Below are 24,641 nucleotides of genomic sequence, written 5' to 3'. Positions count from 1 at the left end.
ATTTTTATTCAGCAGTGGATCGACCCCAGTAAGAATATCAAAAATGTAGTTTCCACTGGTAGGTAATTGAAATTATTTTGTGCAATGTCTCCGCGTCCCTACAAAACTCGATTGTATATTACTCCTGTCATAATATTTTAAATATTAATTATTAATTTGTTGATTCATACGACACAGTGGCAGTGCAGAGTAGTGCCCATTTTGAAAATGCGTTTACCAAATATTGCCGTTGCGTAAATCGCATTGCCTATAAATATCATTGAATTGTAAAGGTTGTAAATAATATACACTAAGGACATAAAAGAGTGTTATCTTTAAAAATATATATATACAAGGATGCATAGTATTATGTAGGTGTTTGGTCTGTATTTTAGAGTTTTAATTTATACACATTAAAAGTTACTTGATATACATAAAATAAAATTATAATGAACATTATCAATAAGGTATTTGATTCAATGAATATAAAGTACAACTGTGAATTAGTTTTTAAATTTAAAGATAAATTAATGTTTTTGATCAGAGTAGGTTATATCAGTGTCCTTAGTGATATATTTGAATTTAGAGTTAAAATATTTTTTTCCAAACGAAAATGTAAAATAACAGTCTGGTAATAATAGAAAGAGACCCAACCACAAAAATGACTGCCGAGTGTGTGGTGTGAGAGCGAGAGGACAGATTTTGGTCCCAATGCATGATGAATGACGGCCTTGTCAAGCCCATTTACACGAATATACACGGTGTCTCTGTTATACAGTATCAAACATCGCAATATCAAGTAATAATATCTGTACATGAGAGTAAGTACTTACTGTTTTATAGTTTTAGGAATTTTAGATTTCTATTGTGAAGATAATAATATTAAGTATAGGTATCAATATTATTATGATATTTAAGAAATGTACGGAAGAAATCAGACTTAAGGCGTTTTAACTCTGAGGTACATAATATATTATGTATTTGTATGCTGTTTACAAAGTTTGGTGCGTTTATAACAGGGGCACCGTGTATAAATACAATTTTTATACATACTTCATTATGCTTACTTAAAATTACTGCAAAATATTAAACGACAATAACAATAATAACCTATTCAAATACCCGTTATTTTTTCATATATAATTTATATATTTATTTCGAACAATCAAGACTGGGCCTCGAAGAGTTACAAATCAAAAAAATTCACTCCACAGGGGGCCCAGCATTTACTAATAATAATTAATATGTGGCAAAGAAAGTATTTTTTACAATAAGTATTCATTATTATATATATATATCAGGGACCGCACAAGACAATTTCAAACCTATGATAATTTAATCTATCAGGAATGGTTTCTTCAAAAGGATATAGTAAATGCGTGTGTTGTCGAAAATATTTCCAGGCTAATAAGTGCGATATGTCGGTTTCAATTTCACATAATTAATTATAATGAATGATTCAGCGCTCGAAATGGAAAATTTTACGAACCGGAGCGCTTGATAATTTTACGAAAATATTAACACTATTACTTATCTAATTCTATACATATATGTATTTAAAAAAGATTGTGTTACATTTTTTTTATTATATGACATATCTCGCTCAGACGGTCAAATTAATATTTACACGAGACGGAGCGATAATTTTGGGGATTGTGTGAACCGGAACGGCGCTCCGGTGCGTTCCCGTCCATTTCGAGCCCTGGAATGATTTTATTGTAATTTCAATTTGTGAATACAGTAAAACGGTGCGTATTTATCACGTCTTTCTCAAATTAAACAATGTATTTTTGTACAATACATACAATTGCTATGGTGTTTTAGTAGGTAGATGACGTGTGAATAATATATGATGTTAATTATCAGTACGTTCCACAGATGGCATACTGGTTTAAATTAATATCATTGTAGTGCGATACGCAGCCGACAGAGTTCGTCACTCGTCAGTGAGGCCGTCCGAGCTGCGTAGCAATTCTCCCTTCCGGCGAAGTGACCGGAACAAATTAGTTAATCAAAAGTTTTCAAAATTAATTTAATAAATTTCACCACCCGTAGAACATTTTAATTACATACATTCACCTAGAGCTGTTTGCAATATTGCCCTGTACTTCGTTTTTGTACTCATTTGTAATATAGCTTCTAATAAGTATTAAGTTAACTTTATATTCATAGTTTTGCCAATGATCACAAATTAATTACTCTATTTATATTGTACACTAATAATAAGCTAATTTACTTCAGAATGGAGTCTTTGAGTTACACTAAACATAATGTTAAATAATTTACTAATTAATAAATAAAAAAATATCAAAATCATTACTTTGGCACTTGGCAGAATAAAATATAACAACCACTATCTAGTGTTGTAGTGGTGTTCGCACGTAGGTTAAAGACAACTATTTTTTTTCAATTAAGTTCAAAGATTCATATGTGTAAACTGTTGAGTAGGTACATTTAAAATCAAACAGGAAAACGATCTTTTACAACACATATTACGATTTAAATATTTTATATATCATTCTATAATGCACAGGGTTTAATTTCGACAAGAAGATAGACACACGGTTCCCTATAATATATTATTTGATTTATAAGAATATATTGAACATCTAGGGAAATCTATTTTCACATTGATTGTAATCATTCGTCAAAATAAGTTTCACAAGGCATATATTTAATAAAGGACACCAATAATGACACACATACGTTTTATTTTTTATTTCTTTTTTAACATTTATAAATAAATAAACATCATTATAATTAATACTTCCATTTTAAAACTCTCTCGTCTTCACTAAAATATATAAACAAAAACAACGTAAGTACCTAGTAAAGATTTTGGGTTATAAAAAACCAAGGGTTAAAAATGTCGGATATTTAAAATATCTCACTGTTTTAAATGTATTGAAACTATGATCGATACGATTATGAACTACATATTTTTATAATATTTTGTTTTTTTATGCATTATTTAAGATAACTAATATTTTTTTATTGGTGTCCTCATTAACAAAATCATCTTGTCATTTTCTTTGCTCACCCCCTTTTCAGCAAATCACAATATCTATACACAGGGAAGCTCAATATTTTAAATAATATACCTAATCTATCAACAGCAATTCATATTAATAATATAATATAACAAATTTTAAAATATTTATTTGTACATCACTATGCAACTTGACTAATACGTAAAAACTCATATGGAATCTTTTTACATTTTATCGGACATTTTGGAGATTACTGATGACAAATATACCATACAGCATAAAAAATAATAATTTAAAAAAAATACACATTTTTAATAAAGATTTTATTTATTATTGCAACCGTAATAATTCAGTAAAACGAAAAATTCATTAAATCACTTTCGTAGAGACAATTGCCTACACATAGGCGTGCAATGCACAAAGATAAATACTAATGGAAAATGAGGTCGGATATTAAATTATATTTGTGAATTTGTGTAGATGGTATTATCCCCAAACGTAAAAAAATAAACGTATAAAACACGTACAAATAATACAACCAGCGTGCACAGAGAACACGCGTTTTACGAACAATATTAATTTCCTTATCGAAATATTATGCATTTTCCTTACATGTTATACAAAATTTCAATCACACCATTCAAGATAAAATTTAAAATTATTTTCAGATAGTAATAATTTATAACATCAGACATGTACCAGTCGCTTTATTTATTCACAAATCGTGTATCGGTCCCTTTAAAAACCACCTCTGCCTGTTCTTTGCAAAACTTAATTGAAAAAATCCGCGAACGATTCTTCAGCCACTAAATTGTTCTAAAATATACAAGCATATATTTCACTCACTTGTAATTAACGAAGAATTTTACAATAAGTATCATCATATTTTGTGGTATTCGTACCATCGTCCAATAAATTGATTCATTTGGTAGGATAAAATAAATAACGAATAAATTCCTTACACAGATTTAAATATTAAGTAAATTTCGTTCAACTACATAATATCATTAATATCGAAAATATGGCATTTTCTTCTTTTTTTGCTTCTTGAAATTATAACAATGTATAAAATAAATAACCCTAGCGGACCCGCGTAGAGGATATTGTATAGAGAATTTTTGTCATTTATGTTAGCGTCTATTCCAATATAGGCAGCTTAACACGGGGTTACTACAGATATTTTATATCTGCTACCTAGTCATATAAATTTATATATAAAAATCCCGTCTGCATAATAGTGTTGTACGTTCAAATAATAGTGAATTTTTAATTTAAACAAGTTAATAATATGTCCACTTCGAAAACGATTTTCAATCAATTCAAAATTTTCAAATACATCGAATATTTCAAAGCGTGAAATAGGTACCTAGTCTATATACTAATATAATACATGAATTTATTGCCACTTAATCTATAAATAAAGGGGACCTAACTTAAAAGTTCCTTTGTTAGAAATTCTATCTCGTAAAACTGAATCGACATTGGTAATAATTTTATTATAGTAACAAAACCTTTTAGTTTCGTGACCAAGTTACCGAGTTGAGTTTCCTTGCATTTTAGGTATAATAATAACCGATGATACCTGTTTCATAATATGATAAAGGATGTGTAAAATCTTCGTTAACCAGTCGCTATCAATGTACACGCACAGTCCCAACAAAAAGTCCCGGTCGTCACAGTTCTGTCTCGAAGGTTTCGTCACTCGCGACCGGTGGAGAGGACGAGCATCGTCAGTTGGCTTCTTGGGCTGTGAACCTGACGGACGGCAGCAGGCGGGGATATCGTCACTTGGCCTGTTTGGGCGTGCCGAAGCTGGGCTCGCTATACGCGACGCTGGGGCCGTCCGTGACCGCGGAGGGCCCCTCGGCCGAGCAGACAGAGTCCTCCGGCGTCCGGGAGGGCTCGCACTCCGTCACCTCTTGCTCCTGCCGCTGCGGCCGCTGCTTGTGGTAGAGCGCCTGCGCGACGAACAGAACGATTGCACACGTGAGGCAGGATGCACAAGTGCGGGTTGCGGGTGCGGGGTGCGCTCCAGAGGTGCGATGTGAATTGATTAAGCGCCAGCGGAGCACTTACCACAATAATCATGTCCCGGTTGACAACACGGCCCGCCAAATGGAAATCAGAAAGATAATTTGCCAATTTTTCGATGTTTAAAATAAATACTCCACAAGGAGAGACAAATAAATTTGATCTTTCATAATATTAAGTGGCGCATAGAGATAATTAAACTGAATCCAGATCATTGCATTGGACTTCTCAGTTCTTAACTGGTCACGATACTTTAGTCGTCAAACATTGTCAATTTGACCCAAAAAAATCTCACATATTATCTATATGTGGCATTTTCAAGATCTAAATACAACCCTCGGGAACGTCCCCATTTGTCAGTTGAATTACTGAAATCAATCCTACCTTCAATTGGGTCAATGGGCTATTGCGTCATGGTATACGAGAAAAAACTAGTTAGCTTTTAGTAAATGTTCCGCGTCAAACGGCGAGAAAAAGATCTGTCCTTGTCTAGGACTAAAATAATAAATCAAACTTGTACGCTATTAACAATCAGAGTCGCATTTTTCTTGTTATACTATTATGTATTTACGCCGAGGAATACGCCTGAAAGGTTATGGTGACATAGCGGGTGGTAGGGGGAAGAGTGTGTGGCTAAACAACATCAACACTTCCATCAAAAAGATAATGAATATTCGATAATAGTATGTAGGTAGGTACTATTCACAGTCATAAAACTTATTAAGTTTAATAATTATGTGTTTCATGATTACGTGCATAATAATGTCGCACAATTATTCCATATCGATTGTCAAAACTGCAACTAGTTCGGAAGACCAAATATGACTAAAACCATTTGTATATAGGTATGCATGCGAAAGCTCATCACCATTCAACGTAAAATTTGAGACACATTCTCATTGGTTTACCTGTGCTGGACTGTGTGTTTTTTGGCCACAGTCCAAAAGCAAGATTACTAACTAGAAAAACTAGTTTTGGGGCAGTTCAAAGCTTCCTCTAAACGGCCACATCAAATCGAGGATACCACGAGTTTTCCACTTACACAGACCTTACGTGCCACCGAAAACCGAGATGGTCGGAGTCGAGCCATGGATATGGCTGGTCAACTACCAATCTTCCGGGCCACGATACTTACGATTGAGAAAAAAATATCTAAATAGTTTTAATTTAAAATAGTTCAACGAACGATACGACTTACCTATAAAAACTTTCCATTCGTTCAGGTATGTACTCTAATAAATGCTATTAATTTCTTTTCAATTATGGGTGGATGTCTGTATAATATGTCAGGTCATTTTAAAAAATTAAGTACAGGAAACAATAGCTTACCTTTAAGTCAGAGTGAAAATTATATCGAGAAAAGGCAGTTCCGGCACACATTTCATTAATATTCGAGATGATATTTACGTCGTTGCGTTTTGGTCGAATGTCCCATTAAACCTGGTTATTATTGTGTATACGCAACGTGCTTTTGGGAAAACCATTAGTACACTTCCCCGACGAAAAATATTAAAATTCTGTCCATTATCCGGATAAACCGTCAAGATTTTTATTCTTGAATAAGGATTTATGTACATTTTCATCTGATTTCCATTTTGACGGGTCAAGTAGTTAGGATACAAATATGCGTGTAAGTAAATGTGGTGACAAAAAAAACAAGTGACAAGCGTACATGTACTAGTGACACAATTGTGAAAAAATGTAATCATAATAAAAAAATATATATTCAAATATAGGAAACATGTAGCAAATAAAACTGAATGAACAGCACACATTTAAAAAAAGCAGTGAAAATGTATCGTCTAAAGAGCCATTGATGTTTTAAAGACTTTTTTCATGAACACAGTATCAATGAATAGTACGTATGTATTATGAATGAATTACACATTCTTAACTATTCATTGAATATTTTTGTAAATAATAATAACATGTAAATAAATTTGTTACAGATTTTTAGTAGGAATTATGTTACACACAAAACAGTGAAATAAAAACATGGAATGGGGTTTCTACAAATCTAAACATTCAACACGCAGGATTGTCAATAGGGGGGGTCATGCCAAAGTTTAATCAATTATTACAAAGATTAATTTTGTTAATATAAATAATTCAAACATCTGATTCTCAAGCAATTTCTAATCAGGAGCTTGTTATCGCTGTGGTAAAAAAATACTTTACTGTAAACTCTTTAGGTAAATATATAAAAAGATTCAAAAATTAAGGTAGGAAATCGACTCCTTACCATGCATGTATGCGCGTTAATTGTTTGATTGGGGCCAGTTTTGTTACGGTAATGAAACAAGTCTTCTTACCTTCTCTCGACTTCCCTTTTTCTACCGGACGATTGTCGAGTTAGTGGCAAACGGAACAGAAAAATATAAACGCTCGTTATTCACAAATAGCCAATATAAAGAGAGCGCGATTATTTACTAACTTATTGCTTCAATATTAATAAATTATTTTCCTACCAATCGTTATATTTTATGACAAATATCAACCATTACGTTACAGCTAAGCAACCAAACGTAGAAGTCGTTTTAAAAGCTTTTTTATTGTTATTTTATGTTGTCAAAATACGTAAATGGTTTCGGAACATGCCTGCTGAATGCGGAACGGATATTAAATTTAGGAAGTGTGCGTTAGTTTCTGCTTACAATTTTGGTTCCTAAAAATTGCAATATCAGACGATATTATAAGCTTCAAAAATTTAAATTACAGTTGGTAAGACTGCAAAGACGAATACATATTTTCATAACATAACACTTACAAAATCCCAGATTTATTGCGCTTGGTAATATATTTAATAATTTAACTTTCAAGAAATCTGTAGTCTTTAGGAGATCTTAATTGTATGGCATATAATATAGGCACAAAATCGAAACACCAAAATCAGTGAAATTCAGTATGTTGAGAGAGAAAATCTTATAAATTTGATCTTATAAATCTTATAAATGATGACGTAGTTAATCTAGCTTTACTTACGAGTATGACCAATTCCTATTGACATTGCCCATTTGTGAACAAAACTATATTGCCACATACATTTGCTTACTACGTATGAAAAATATCGAAGTCAATATATTAAAATAAGTTTTTAACTATTATTCGAAATCATAATAATATGAATGCGTTTCGGATTTTTAAAAAATAAGCAAATCGATACGAAAAATTAAAGCCATGATTCGATGAGTAATATTTGGTCAAATAAATGCTAAAACATGTTTATACCTAATGAAAAATAATTGCACCATTTTTTCTATTATTACAGAATAATTAAATTTCCAACAGAAAGCACCAAATTTATTCTGTGATTATTTAATTTTTTTATTTATCTTTAAAATAAATTCTAGCAAAATATTTAAACAGTTGCTGTTTCCTGGTGGAAAGACATTGTATTAAAAAAATAACAAACTCTTAATTTTGATATTATTATTGTGTAGTATGATTTCCACATTTTTTTGGTCTCTTCAGGACCAGATTCGTCGCTACGATATCTTTAATTTAACAAAATTAAGTATTTTTGTTATTTATTTAAAAGATGAACTTTGCTTGAGTATAAGTAGAACTTGAAATATTAATATCATTCATGGATGTATGTACATTTTCTCACGAATCCTCTGTAGATACTGGTTGACTACTTAAAATTGAATATACTTTTAATCTACACTGGCTGATGTACAAACTTAGGATTATGAATGGTTCAAAGATACTTTTAGGGAAATATAAATATTAGGAAAGTTATAACCTACCTACCCAGATATTTCAAAAGTGTGCTAAAACTATTATAATCAAATATTTATTACTGGGCAAATATGTTTACTAATTACTTCATTTACCATCGCAATAAAAATATTATATTACCTTTAATAAAAACATTAGGTACTACTATGTTACCACAATTGAACTATTAAATACCTAATACCTCAAACTCCTATTACAATCCAAACAACCTGTTTACAGAAAGGTGAATAAACATGGATTTTAATGTTTATAATAAATTACCTACTATGATTAAATGAATATTTGTATTTAAAGTAAATGAATATGAATAATTTATATTATAAAAACAATTATCGAAGGGATTTGACGTATTTAATATTTTGATGTGCAAAAATTATATCAATCCTCACAATTTGCAAGTCAACTATCTCCGACCATGTCCGATCTTAATCAAATCATAAATGGGCCTCCACAGAATGGAGGTTTGTATTAACAGATTTTTGTTTTTGCGAGAAAAGGATGTCAGTCACTTGCTCAACCTATTAGGTCCATACTCTAATTCATACACAAATTGAAAAACAATATGTGTACTTACCAAACTCAGGATTCGAACCTGGGACCCACAACGCAATAGGCCAACAATACCCCTTTGTTAAATAATCCGGTACTACGAAAAATACTCACATCAAAGAATGATTAGTAAGTATTTGAAGTTAGATACCTTGTTAAAATTTAAATAAATAATTAAAATGAATTTAATTATTTGAATGCTTTTTAATGGTAGGTACTGTTAAACCGTCAATTTCAATTAATTGACTAGAAACAGTAAACTATAATATTATATAAGTGAATAATCTGTAATCAATTTATACACCGAATCCCCTGATAATTGTATAATATCTTATATAACTTATAGTATGTAATAAAATATATTATTCGATTAAAAATGAGCTTTGAAAGCTTCGGTTACCTGCACGCTTAATCGGCGATGAGCTTTGCGGCCGCCGCGACGCTTCGAGATGTGCGGATTGTCCGCCCTCAATGTTTTGCTGCGTAAGACCTCGAGTTGAGTATATAGTCTTTTCAGCTCTGCGCGGATGTCCTCAGGGTTCATGTCTGCAAGGTTTAGTTCCGCGACGTCTCCCTCAGCAGTTATGGCGCCGCCTTCGCTCGCCCGAAAAGCGTCGAACGGGAGGCGACTTGAATAGTCCTGCGTCAATGATCTTACCTGTAAGAGTAATTAGCAGGTAGATACAAAACAATAATGCGGTAAAAAGTAGGAAGTCATAAACTAAGATATTTTGAAATAAAGGTAGAATAAGACGATATACAATTTAAATCATCCCCTACATTTACCTACACATTACTAAATACTGTAAAACAATGCAACCTGTTAGTAGTACACAAGTGATATTTTCCATAGTAGACAACTCCATTGAAAGTTTTCAATGGTCTGAAAAACAACAGAACTAGCCTTCAAATGAGAATTACCGCAGTAGAATTTAGCTCAATGTGGAATATCTGGGACTCCAACCAAATTCCACCCCACCTATCAGGGTTGTATTCTGAAGGTGCTGCTTTATGCTAGCGAGTCATGGCACCCTGTGGCTGATATTGGGTGTGCGATAGTATAACTCTGTCAGTAATGATGAGACAAATCAACTCACCATATAAAATCTCGTCACATATATGCTGACCAAATTCGGATACCTCAAATGGTTCTCAATCTGGCTTGTCTAACCTAACCCAATCGGAGTCAAGTATACCAGGAGTCTACAAAATACCATCACTAGCGTAGTATGGGAAAATTCAACAAGAATAACGAGCGACAAAGACTTTTAGTCATGGATAAACGAAAAGAATTTTCAACCATATAGAAATTTCCTAAGTTGACTCCTTTAAATTCTCTTTTACGATGATTTCATATTACTTTTAACAACTATACAAAATCTCAAGATTGCATATTGAGAACCTAATTAAATATTTTATTTTGACTGTGCTGTCTCGACTCCAATTCTTTTTTTAAATTGATGTCAATAGATAATAATGGCATATTGTAGGAAAAAATATTTATCAAGCATCTATTTTTATGCGAAACAGATTATGAGTCAATGCAAAAATATTTTAAAGATCGACTGTACATTAAAAACTTCCAATAAAGGCTTGATTAAATTTTATTCAATGGCGCAGAAAATCGTTCATTAACGAAGCGACGCCGGGGAATGTACGTAAAATGGAAACGCGGTCAAACAGCGCTGAACAATAGCGATGGTAGAACAGTATCGATAATTTCAAAGTAGGTACTCATATTTTTATCGATACTAAGTTATTGATACCTCGAGAAATATTGTTCTTATAGACCTGTTTTCCGATATACCTACCAAAAGACAAAAAAATATCTCCAACCATATAGATTATTCATATTGCTCTCATTTGTCATTATATTTAACTCTCTAATTATATTTCACATTATAAGTACATTACAAACAGTGGCGTATTAAGGGGTGTGCGAGCGGAGTACCCCCCGGGCGCAACTCTGGTAGGGACGCAGAAGTGGCGTGCCGTTGAATATGTAAGAATTAAAAGTGAAGGAAAATTGTATCCCGAAATGACTAAATTATGGCGAGAATAAACTTTATGATTATGATAAAAATTAATCTTTTACCATAAAAAGAAATTCGCCTACAGCGCTAATTTCTTTATTATTTATTATCTTTCAAAAAGTGTCTCTATAAAGTAGTGTATTATTATTTGTTGTTATAATTATTGTTTATCAATTTATTATTTGGCACTTTTGCCTAAATAATTACATTTATTGTCGAAAATTCACAGTGTGATCATTTTTGATTTACATCATTTTCAGATGCAGATTCAGATTCTGATCAGATGAAAATTTCTGGATTTTGAATATTTTTCCAGTTTTAGGCAGGTATTTACAATTTGAAAATACGCTTATTAATTCTGTAATATTTAGATCTTTCAATTGTTACTAAGCACAGTTATGCTTAATAATATTTATATATAGGTAGTAAGTGTACATAAGTACAAGTTTTGTTTTACTTCAGTGACCGTCCTGGGCGCTAACATACCTTATTACGCCCCTGATTAAACTAGTGTACATTACCTATCATTTTCTTTTTTCCCAAGACTCACGACCAAGAGCCATGAGTTTTTCGTCAATTGTTGTACAATTGCAAGTTTAAAATACGATGATAAATTCAGTTTGGCTTTCATGCATCGAACTACGAGTATTCCTACATATTTTTGTTTTCGAAGAAAAATTTTCATTGAACCAGCGTTACGAAAAAAAAATGACGATATCGAAGTAGGTACTTATTGATGTTTATCAATAGCTATTTTCATATTATACCATATCGTGGAGTCAATACTGGTTGAGCCAATTATAATCCTATAATCCAAAGTATTGTAGCAAGTTCTGGCGTTCAACGCAATCATGGGCAAGCAAGTCAGTTATTCGTAGACAACGACCGGGTCAACTTGCTACAGTGTGGCCGTTGTCCAAGCAATACTTCAATTCTAGTCTCTCGTACGAACTCAGTCATTCAGGCCACATATCAAGCCGTGTTACTCACCACAGGGTGTCTCATCATTCAAACAAACTTGTCATAATCATTCATATTCATAAGTATAACAGGGAAAGTTATATTCATAAGTATTTGCCTACTAGTGCGCAAGTTCATAACCCGCGACCTGTTCCGGCCAGAAAGCCGAACAACATCAAGGTTAGTTAGTACCTGGATCGATTCCCGTTTAAACTAATGAATCTACAATTCATTCCAAATTACAGTCCACTAAAAAAAGCGCCACCAAATACTGTTCTCAGTCGAAGATTTTTTCTTAAAAATTACCTACACTTCGAATAGGCAGGTAATATTGAATGAATGAATGTGTCAAATATATTTAAATACAGTACTTTATTTCGATATAGATACCAGTATCAATACTTTACATATATATAGGTAGCATTCTTTAGTGAATATTACGCAAAAACTCACTGCGGCCGTTGAAGTGAGTCGCTGATTTTCATTAAGAAATTCCAAATTCTCCGTACAAAATTCCGAAAGGACGGACAGCTAAACCACTTCTCATTGATTGGAGAGAAATTAATTACCGACTAGGCAAATGAACAGAGGGAATATTTTAAAATACCTGCTTGAACGGTAATAAAAAAATATTATTGATATGCAGTATCGTAAATTTCTGTGGCATTTTCCCCCGTTTACACGTATATGGATTTACTGGTGACAGTACGTATTATCACGGTCATAATAAAAAAAACGCACGTGTAAACACGTATTATCGTGCAAGCTGTAAGACTGCATGCATGTATCAAAAAAGTTCAGAAGCTTCTGAATTTTCACGTAATAATTAATTAGTATGGCAGTTCGAATGCGTAGTAGAACGATAAAGTGCAAACCTGCCGTAAGAAATACGAACTACATCGCACAGAATATTTTGACATCTACCGATTATCTACGAACTTGTCCAAACCTCCCCAAACCTGTCTGAATCTGTCAAATAGCACCATTCGATGACAACATAGTGTCTCGCTTACGCTTGAAGATTGGAGAGACAGTCAGCACTTTTACGTGTAAATAACAGAACAGATTAATAAATATAATTACGATAGGCTATACCCCAATACAGTACATTTTGACGCAGGGTTTTGAATGTGTAGGTATCCTACAAAAACGAACCACACATTATAGAGGTGCAATAGTGTGTATTGCAACCTTCAAATACACCATGAATGAGCGTCAGTGCATAAACCGAGAGCAGTTGTTAGAACAAAGTACAAGTACACGACGTATTCTTGACACGCGTTTAAGTTTATCCCATATTCTTTCACACTCGAAATCGGTTGCCTGTTACTCCACACCAGTTCACTTCAGTTCCCATTATTTTTTAGATCTCTGGTGTAAACAATTATTAATTATTACGATAGTTTAAAATACACACTATTAGTGCAAGTAAATCCATGCACGTGTATGCTACAGTGTCGTATGACATCTACTATATATATTGATTTCCTTTCGGTGATTAGGCCGAAACTGACTTCGAGTGATCTTATAACATATGTAATAATATTAAGATTTAGTTGTAGGTGTTTTATGTTCCTGTCCAAATTGGTTTAAGTACCTAGTTTAAGAATTATAAATTATAAATTAATGCTCAAAATTCTATTAACGGCACACACACCTCAGCAACAGCTTCGGGTAAAAAACGATTAATGAGAGGGGGTGATAATTATATTGTCAGTACTTGCCGGTCACCTGAGATCGCGCAGTTACTGTGCGAAAACATCTTCTTGGCTACGCTTCTAGGCGCTGTTGTCTAACTAAATGGTAGGAGCTTGTTTGTTTATAATGAAAGTGCGGTTAAAAATAGGCGGAGCATGTTAATTCACAGTTTTAACACGTAGTCAAGAAGATGTTTTCCCACTATAAGAAGTCACTCGGCTCCGTCGTTTTAACATACCGGTATATTGTGCCGGCGTGCATGTATAAATTATCATTATTGTTAATTATTGTATAAGTACGCTGTAATTGTTACTTATTAATATAAACACCTCTCCGCCATCAAGTTGACTAATCCCCAGTCGTCACACGCGGAACATGGGTCACCATGGCAATTGGCGCTTGAGCGGCTCTAGTGGTGCAGTGCGTTAGGCGCTGGGCTTTCATCCGAGATCTTTGGGTTCAATTGCCGATGAGGTCACAATATATTATGTAGGTATATGATTTTCTCAAAGCCAGGGTCTTTGTGAGTGTTTCACTTCTATTACTAAATATACTACCGTATCACTACCTACACTATTGCCATTGTACCCCTTGACATATTGTAGTGTTATAAAAAGAATTATTATAAGATCAGTGGACCATGGATTCATCAGTGATACTATAAGCACTTATATTTATAATACTACAAGAAAGATCTACGAGCTGAAGGATTGATATGGAATAAAGAATATGACGTGGCGTATGACCGTGTTCTTACAATATGTTTCGAGGATGGAACGTGATATAACATATGAAAATTAATTCAGTTCTTCTATATAGGTATCACAATATATTAATAAAGATAAACATTTGTGCTATTAGATGTTAGTTGAATATTATTAATAAATACAAAAACCTTCTTAAATAAAATTACTAATTAAAATCATAATATTATCATTAGTATAGTCTAATTACGGTGTTCCAAGAATGACATAAAAATTCCTTGTATTAATAAGTCTCCAATAAACGAATTATAAATCAGTATTATGAATTATGAAACCAAAATCTTGTTATATTATGAGTTCCAATGAAAGTTAATCAATCACAAATGATATGTAAGTTATATAGGTAAGTATTCCATAAATACCATATCATTTTACCTAATAACAGTGCAATTCACTAAATTTGTTTTACATTTATATAAAGCTGTTTATCATGAATAATAATTATATAGTTATCAACATTGAAGTGATAAGTAGGTACCTTTATTAATTGTAGAAAAATATTAAATAAAAGGGTGAAGCTAAACATGGATTTGATAATAATTATTAAAAACACTTTTTTCCTAGCAGTGATTCATAAACGGTGTGACAGTATTTTTCAATGATTATGAAGTAATAAATTATTAAACCATTTTTTTTTTATCTTAGGCAGAGTAAATTTTGTATACAGTCCATCCACATAATGAAGTTAGATGAGTTCACAATAGATTTCTTAGGTTTCTCTACTTAAGGACACATGAATCGTTTCCTTATAATAATGATACTATAAAGAATTTTCCTACTCGTTTTCTTCTAGGGTTGCTCTCAATGCAATAAATACCTGTCCACCCTACGAGTGATTGCTGTTTTAAATCATTTCTTTTTACTTCTTTGTGGGTTCATTTACAATCCGTCTAAACTGGCAAATATTAATTGTCATGTTCCCGCCAATACCACTCGAAACTCTACGGTCTATAATACCCCATCGCAGGACGGATGTCATGTTTCATGATGCTTTGTGTCATGCGATTAACTTATTTGATGGCACCATACAAGGTTTTTGTACTTTAATTTAATTTAATATGTATATAAGCACATTACGTTTTCCTCGACTTTTTTATTATATTAGTTGTTATTAGTAATTAAGTATTTTTATATTGTGTATTTATAACGTATTATGGCGCATTGGTCAATCGCTCTAATGCTATAATACTATTTTTTCAAAAATAAATAATGATGTATTTACTTTAAAAATCCATCAAAATTATGCTATTAGTTTTATGCGCAAATTTAATGATGGAGAGAAACCTTTTTACTTTTGATCTACCAAATACAAAAATTATAAAGTACATGGCAGTACGCTGAATGACCTATTTAGACACTAATTTAAGAAATTAAAATGCGCTTTTATACTGCCACTTTTTAAAAGATTGAAGAACCCTGAAGCTAGCTGAGGACAGAAGTAGTTATTATTAACAATTAACTTTAGTGAAGTTAATCACTTTCCTTCAGCCCTTATGATTCTTCATCAAGTGTAGGTGGTGGCTAGGGCAAGCAGCGCAATAAACTACGATCAAGAAGGCGGTGTGTTTGTAGGTATAATTCATTACCTCTAAAGCCAGCCAACCTATTATCTTAGCACAGATGTCTGCAGTGTTCACAGACAAACAAAACACTGTGCAAACAATTTACTTTGCTCAATGGTAAGCACTTCCGTCTCCGTATGTTATTTGTATGTATTTTAGAAAATTGCTTTCAATTAAATGCAGGCCCTCTGTTTTGTTCTCAGTCTATTTTCGACGTTTCTAACATTATTTTTCAAAATACTGCCTAGTTTTAATTCAACCAACAATAAATACTACGGAAAACATTTAATTTGAGGCGATTTTTTGTTGTAGATTGTGGTTCACTAAGTACCTACTTTTCAATCATATGTTATAGCAAATTACATCTAAATTGTACATATGAAATTTGCCGCATCACAGTTCACCGTGAGGTGTTGTACCGAATATATGTGGCCGTATAATATTGAGATAAAAAAATGACGCGTTGTTCGTGGAGCATTGCAGACAGTAATGTTCCAATTCTATTAGATTCAATGAGAACATTAATTTGATACTGAGCACATACTTACTTAATTATGAGTCATTCAGAATTGTATATAAATATAAACGATATGATTGTATTTCTAATTTACTTCAAATAATGCTATTTCAAATACCCTTATGTATTATTATATAAGAAATGGAATATATATTCACACAATAATATAGGTACTATTTTTACTAAAGTGGACAACACTGAAAAATATGAAAGTCACGTCGGGAATGAACGATTTTTTTGAAATTTATTGAGCGGCAGCTTTACTGTCAAATAGTAGATTTTCACTATGGAGAAATAGTTCTCACTTCTCAATAGAGTATTGTAACTAATTACCCATAACACTCGGATATGATTAGACGTATCGATGAAAAATACGTTTTGCTCTTCTCATCGGTTAAATTAATATATTCGCTTTTATTGGTATGAGTAAACTCGTTCGACGCGGACGACACGGCTGCCCTGTCCCCGTTAACGGCCATTAGATGCAATTAGCATGTTATTTAAATGCGGTAATTAAAAATTAATCAAAAGGTACGCAGTGATTGTGTTAAAAGTATAATTACTACCGTAATGTTATTCTTTATTAATTGACAAATATGAAATAATTTGAAGTCTCGTGCAATGGCGTTACGTTGTCGAAGACTGCCTGGGACTGTTTCGTTTGATGAAATAATTTTTCGCTTTATGAAATAGAATGTTTTTCTATGTTTAAAATATTATTTTATAAACGACAACAGATTTACCAATGTAATTAGTTCTCAAAATTATCTTTAAAAAGTATACATTTTTTTGTACTTTTTCTTTTGAATCCGATTTTTTCAATCCAAAGTTCGTACAACTGAAAGATAACGTTTTCTATGTGTATATTTAAGATTCTAAGTTTATTATGTTTGTTATGTACCTATTAGAAAATATACGTTATATTGAAAATAATTAATTCGCCCGACAAAAGCTTTCTCATGTATACATAATATTATTACTAGGAAATCCAATCCCGAGCCAAAATTCTGATCCCGGGATTTCGGGATTACAATTTGACAATCCCGGGATCCCGGGACTGGTCCCGGGATTGGCATTTTTTTCGATTGTTAATATATAATTTTTATATTCACAAATATCATTGATAAAATCGGTCAAAAATAAATCTAGTATAATTTATACTATTTAAGACATTTATTGTTAATATTGTATACGTTCAATCTTGGAAATACATAAGTTTAATGGAGTAAATAATATTGTTATATAAATAATAATGTGAATTTAATATGAGATTGCTGTTTAGAATGGAATGGTTATCGAATGGATTAGCGAGATTTAAAATAGTAAAGCAAATAATCATGGCGTACTTATGGCCTTTCCGCTTCATAAATATAATTAGTCAGCCGAATATGAAACTGCCGTAAAACGTATGAGATCATGTTGGAATTACTTTGTTAAAAGTGCGAAGCATTGTTTTTTTCAATCTTTCTCATTTTTAATAATTTATGTGAAAAAATAAAATAAATCGGCAACTTACACATGGTTAAGTCACTCAAACACAGTTTCAAGTCACACTTCACTCAAACTCAGTTTATTTCTAATCTAGTTATTTTTTTATTATAAGTATTTTTTCTGTTATATTTTTGCTTTTATTTTATATGTTCCATAAAAATTGATAAAAAAATCAATCCCGAAATCCCGGGATTATGTTTATCAATCCCGGGATTCATAGGTATCGAAAATAGCTCGGGATCCCTAATTATTACTATCAGCGATAACTGTATTCAGCTCTCTCCAAAAGAGAACGCTAGCTTAAACGACGTCAATTGGCAGCATCTGTGAAAAGCTCAGCGCGACATTTATTATATTGCAACGTTTGCACTAATTTATGAGCAACTGTGAAATAAGTACATATTTTGACAGTGATACCGGTGTAACTACATTATACGAATTACATTTCCTATACTATTTGTATGAGACGTCCGCAAACACCATATAACATTCAACGAGAGGAATTAACTCACCGCGGGGTACAGAAAGTCTACAGATATCTGCAGCCACTGGTTTTCAAACATACAAAGTATAGTTGTAAGTAATTATAATCTTCTAGTTGTTTTATGAGAAGTTTGCGGTGTCGTTTTGCAAGTAAAATGCCTATTTCAAAAGGCTAAATCAACCAAGAATAAGTCCGGACCCCACCCCTCTTTTGTATACGCACCTGTTTGAACTACATAGGTAATCGAAAAGAGATATTAAAAAAATATTTTTAAAACGTCCTCTATTTAAATTGTTTTTTTTTTATTTGCATATCGTCGCTAATTTTCTACAAACACGTATCTTAATTTTTGTCAGTTTTGAGTTGTTTGATGTAATGAATTCAGAATTTGAATACGCACATATTCCACTAACACGTATCTCAAAAGATACTTTATAACAAAATAGATTTAAGCAATGACAAAAACTCGTATCACAATAAAAGACCTTTATAAATATTATAAACTCGTATCTTGAGTTACGTATTTGTAAGTATACAGAATAGAAGTCAAGATATGTGTTTACTGCAGTAATTAATATTCACAGTAAAGTTGCAACGCATTCTCGTATCTTCGACAATATGACTCATCAGTCGAAAGTATAGGCGATAGATTGAAGAAACGTAACATATTTTTCATGATAGGTATACTAAATGGATATTTCAAAGAAGAAAATTTGTTTCTTAATTAAAAACTGAGAGAATAAAGTTGTTATTTGCCTCTCCTGAAAAGTTGTGTTTTTTTGAGATACGTATTGGTAGAAAATTACTGACGATATCCTTTTTATATATAACCATTATTGTTGTGCATAATAAATAATATGAATAATTTTGTGTGTGCAGTGTATACATTATAATAATATCATCTATTGAATACTTCATAAATTTATTTTAAAAAGCGAACAATAAACTGAATTCAAATTGATCATGATATTATTAATATCGTGTGTGTAAATGTAGACCCTGCTTGTTTCAGTATAATATCTTTTATGTTACGTCCATGGATAAATAAACCATTCATTTATATTAAGGTTGACAAAACCAATAATTTTGCAACGCGTTTGATTATTCTATTCGCTTGCTATGTCAATAATATTATTATAAAAATGGGAGCGGATAATAAATATATTATATAAATTAAATATTATTAAAATAACTTACACCTGGGTTATGTCCATGTTACAACACTGGTACGTCACTAGAACTAACATGGTAGGGATTGTTTCCCAACAGATTGACTGGAACGTGTAATCTTGTAATCAGGATTATACGCGATCCACCGTTATGCAAAGCATTTGTGTCCGTCCCCATGCATAATGAGGTGCCACGATCGTCGTCTACATATGCCGGAGAAACTATGTCCCAACTATATCTACATAATATTACGCGAGTGGATTTAATTATTCTGGATCGTGAGACATGACACCCCATCGTTAGTTCCGCACGTGCCGGAAACTAATGGCTTTAAATGATCTTCGCTTTTAACACAAAACTAATCGCCGAAATCAGGAAAATTATTCAGAGTAATTATAAAATTTAACCGCCCATCATGTCATAGGAATGGCATGGGTGATGGTGAAATGGGATTGGGGGTTGAACTTCATTGGCTGGATGCAATACAAAAATAGTTTTTTTTTTCGATCAATTCAAATTTATCAGAACGTTCAGATTATTTATTTCGTTAAAAGTTAAAGTGAGGTGAATACATACATCAGCACCTTGGCTTAATGCGCTGTTAAACAAAGACCTCCGAAAACTGATTCCATCCTTCTTTATCCTGTTCCTATCGCTATCGAATACCCCGCAGAACTTAACTATTTCAACGATCTAGAACCATCTAGCTAGATCGACCTTTCGGTTGTTTTCTATTTCTTTGAGATAACTGGATGACTAGATATGTGCCCTTTTCAAAGCCATAGTATAATATGACACCATGTTTTAATGAAGTAGAAAATGTGATGTCATAAAACCGGTTACATATAAATTGCATACATTAAATTACGCCGTATCATAGATTCATAGTTAACTATCATAAGTCGGCATAGAAAATAAATTTTGAAAATGTTGATGGCATCCAAGTTGCTCTGCTGAATTTAAATAATACCATCACATGCCTGCAAGTAGATTCGATCAAAGATAATTAAATTAACTCGCATATAATATTACTGTAGTTGCTGTTAATTTTTTTTGAAGCAGCTCTTTTCGATATATTGCTAGTAGCTCCAAGAGTACCGAGTTTGATGATTTACTATCTCCTGGTTATTTCACTACTGCCGAGAACTGATTTAGGCATGCGGTTCTACCAGTGACGTCCCTAGACAAAATGCCGCCCCATATTTTTTATCATCCTTTCATGACTCCAATATCTAAGAAATGTATTGTGTCGATACATTACTAACAAAATATATACCTACTACTAAAACATACAAAATTAAATTTAGATGTAAAAAGCGAATAAATATAATATCGGAAATTAGGTAAGACTCCCAAATCACCAGAGTATGAGGCCTTATTTGGTTGATATTTCTGACACATTTTGTTTGCACTATTTATCAATACACAGAGTTATTATTTTCATACCATTTTTACTAACGTAAACAAAATAATTTTAGCTATTTCTATATAAGTATCATATTTCTATATATTTCAAATGATTTTCCTTGATTTGCCGCCCTTCGAGTAACTGCCACCCCCAAGAGACGCTCAATTTGCCTACCCCCACGGGACGTCACTGGGTTCTACACACAACTTTACTGTCCTCTGACTTCGGAGAGGCAATTTGGCTTTAGACCCGGCAAGTCTACTGAGGACGCTATCAGATTTGCACAGAAATTTGTTGAGGACTCAGAAGGAGTTATTGTGGCAGGCTTCTTTTTGGACATAGCCGGTGCCTTCGACACCGCATGGTGGCCATTAATTCTATCTAAGCTTCGGCTCCGACAGATCCCGGGGGACCTCTTTGCCCTAGTGCAAAGCTATTTTAATAAAAGGGAAGTTATATACGACTCTAGCACTGAATTGATTTACAGGGAGACCACCATGGGGTGTCCGCAGGGTTCCGTGCTTGGCCCCTTGCTATGGAATATACTTTTTGACGATGTTTTGACGTTACCTCTGCCACCGGGCTGCGCGCTCGTCGCGTACGCTGATGACCTTCTTTTACTAGTTGGCTCGTCGAGCCGTCCGACACTCGAGCGCGTAGCTAAGGACGCATTATCGAGAATCCTTAACTGGGGTAAGCTTAATAAGCTTGCATTTGCACCTGGCAAAACGGAAGCTATCCTCCTAAAGGGCAGCTCAAGGATAAACATAAATAAGCGATCACCCGCAGTGCGCTTCGGCGACTCTGCTATAAGGTTTTCTCGAGAGGTGACCTACTTGGGGGTCGTTCTGGACGAGAAGTAGGCCTTTTTGAAGCATGCTAAAGTAATTGTGGCTAAGGCCAACTCAGCCTATCAGAAGGTTGCTCGCCTGGCGGGCAACAATTGGGGCCTAAAGCCTCGGGTCCTGAGAATCGCCTACGAAACTATATTCATGGGCATCGCTGGCTATGCCTCCAGCGTGTGGCACACCAAAGCCTCGCTGACAATTGTGAAGAGGGCTCTGCTTAGCGGACAGAGGGCTGCTCTGATTGGCCTTACTAAGGCCTATAGGACCACATCTTCGGATGCCCTGGCGGTCCTTGCGGGGGTCTTTCCCCTCGACTTGCACGTTCAAATTAGAGGATCGATCACTCTCCTTATGAGGAGGATCAATACAACTCTCGCCGGTGTCCCTCTGACACCGCCATCGAGAGTGGAGGGCGTGAGCTACAGAAAAACTGTATCTGAGCTGGTCTACAAGACCGCATATGCGGCATGGCAGGCGAGATGGGTGGCCTCCTCTAAGGGCCGCCAGACCTATACTATATCTATACTTTCCAGATGTCTCGGTGAGACACATGACGAGGAGACTGGTGCCTACCCACTGGACTAGTCAATTCATGACTGGCCATGGAAACTTTGCGGCCAAACTGCAGGGGTTTGGTTTGGCAGGACATGGGTCGGGTTGCTCATGTGGACACGACCAGCAGGACGCAGAGCACGTCCTGTGGGACTGTCCACTTATGGGCCCCGAACGAGCGGAGTTGTTTGCCCGGGTCCGACCCCATTCGGGCCCAATAGGACACGCGGACATGGTGGCAACCGAGGCCAATTTTGCGGCCTTTACTAAATTCGCCAGAGCGTACGGGGGGCGGGACACTCTCGACTCCCCTTGCGACTCTTCAAACTAAAGTCACTCTGATAGTTGCCATATAAATTAACATCATGCATTCGCACTTCGGTGCAAGGTTGCATCACCAGTCCCGTGCGGCTCTGCTCGGGACAAAATGAGGGCTTAAATTCTTTGATCTGACACACGTAAGGGTTATGTTAGCCGGCCGCGTATGACGTGGCTGCATATACATAACGGGAGCGGAGGTGGGAATTTTACACACCATGTCCTCTGACTACGTCCCAACTTTTGAGCTGGTAGTGTTATACTACTGGCCTAAACCAGCTCTTTTTCGTTATTGGTACACAGTCATAACCAATATTGTATAGTATGCAGATTTTGTTTAAACTATAAGTAATTCTATTTTTATATAAAAAAAAATATCAACAAAGTGGCGGTTAGCCAGGAAATTAGTATGTTATTCAAGAGATTTAAGAATGATAATATTACGTAAAATAACTATATGTAGTTATTATATTGCACACGAAACAAACCTGTTTGTGCTGGTACCAGAGCTTAGGAGTGAAGACGAGCAGTATGACGATCGTAGATGTGAGCTGCGACCGAAGAAAGTACGCCAAGTAGACATGGTCTGGGTGAAGTGTTGTTACGTACAGCGCTCGGAGTACGTAGAATATGCCAGAAACGCCTGCCTCCACACAAATCGCAGCGCACAAAAATCTTCGCTCCTAAAACACACAATGATACATTAAAAAAAATATTTTAATGAATGTGCAAAAGGCATCTCTATCGAGCCGGTTGTTAAATTTACAAACCTGCTGTTGGATGTACATCATATTGCGATCCGCTTGTTGGTCTCTTGCATATTTGTAAATGGGTTAAACTAAAACGTTTTATCGAAGTACATCATATTATTATAATCGGTACATACGGTTTCATACAATTGAACAGAAAAATGCTTACTTTTTCCAGAAAAGGTTATAGTCATCTGACAAAAATCTATAAGAATTACCCTATTACCATATAGGTAGTGGTAGTGGCGAAGGGTGGAGGTAGGCTCTTAAAATCAGCCATAAATAGTGAATACTTATTTGTTTTCATTGAAATAAGACTACAGTAAAATTTACAGATGGTGTTGGTTAGTGTTTAAAATTCAATTAAATCCTGCGAAAACAAAGCCATAATAGATAATAGTCAAAAAATACTCGTCTATCTATAAATATCTAAAATTATGCAATTAAATCGTACATAACTTTGGATATTTGTAGATAGAATAATATTTTTTATCTGATATAGTTTGGTTTAGGCAGGGCTTAATGAATTTAAAAAATGAACCAAAAATATGTGTAATATGTACCTATCTTAATCCAACGAAAACAAATAAGTATGAATGAAAAAATGTGCACAATTTTGTCGTATCGTCCAAAATACACCAAAACTATTTTGGTTTGGTTAGGCAGGGTTTAATTGATTTTTAAATACTAACCAATACCATCTGTAAATTGTAGACTTAATAAAAACAAATACGGATAACTAAAATAGTTTAATGTGCACTATTTATGGCAGATCTTAACAGCCTACCTCCACCCTT

At 33.8% G+C, this 24,641-nt stretch overlaps 1 protein-coding gene across 2 annotated transcripts in view; it reads right to left on the bottom strand.

Moving 5' to 3' along the window:
• Nucleotides 1–4,011: 4,011 nt before the first annotated feature.
• The window catches only part of smog (G-protein coupled receptor 158 smog), a 198,292-nt gene continuing 177,662 nt past the window's right edge, over nucleotides 4,012–24,641 (bottom strand). The window contains exons 11-13 of one of the 2 annotated variants that reach the window (XM_085955365.1): nucleotides 23,584–23,778; nucleotides 9,691–9,948; nucleotides 4,012–4,927 (exon numbers count right to left, since the gene is read on the bottom strand). In XM_085955365.1, coding sequence (XP_085811491.1) covers nucleotides 4,754–4,927; nucleotides 9,691–9,948; nucleotides 23,584–23,778 — 627 coding nt within the window. In that variant the 3' untranslated portion in view covers nucleotides 4,012–4,753. Of the gene's footprint in view, nucleotides 4,928–7,285; nucleotides 7,334–9,690; nucleotides 9,949–23,583; nucleotides 23,779–24,641 lie in introns of those variants that run through there. The other variant, XM_085955366.1, reaches the window with a different exon arrangement.

This window comes from Rhyacophila brunnea, unplaced genomic scaffold (genome assembly GCF_057557595.1).
Source record: "Rhyacophila brunnea isolate RB1 unplaced genomic scaffold, BYU_Rbru_1.0 scaffold_5, whole genome shotgun sequence".
NCBI classification, from domain to species: Eukaryota; Metazoa; Arthropoda; class Insecta; order Trichoptera; family Rhyacophilidae; genus Rhyacophila; species Rhyacophila brunnea.
The sequence above is the reverse complement of the archived record's forward strand: the minus strand, read 5'-3'. Positions and strand labels throughout refer to the sequence as shown.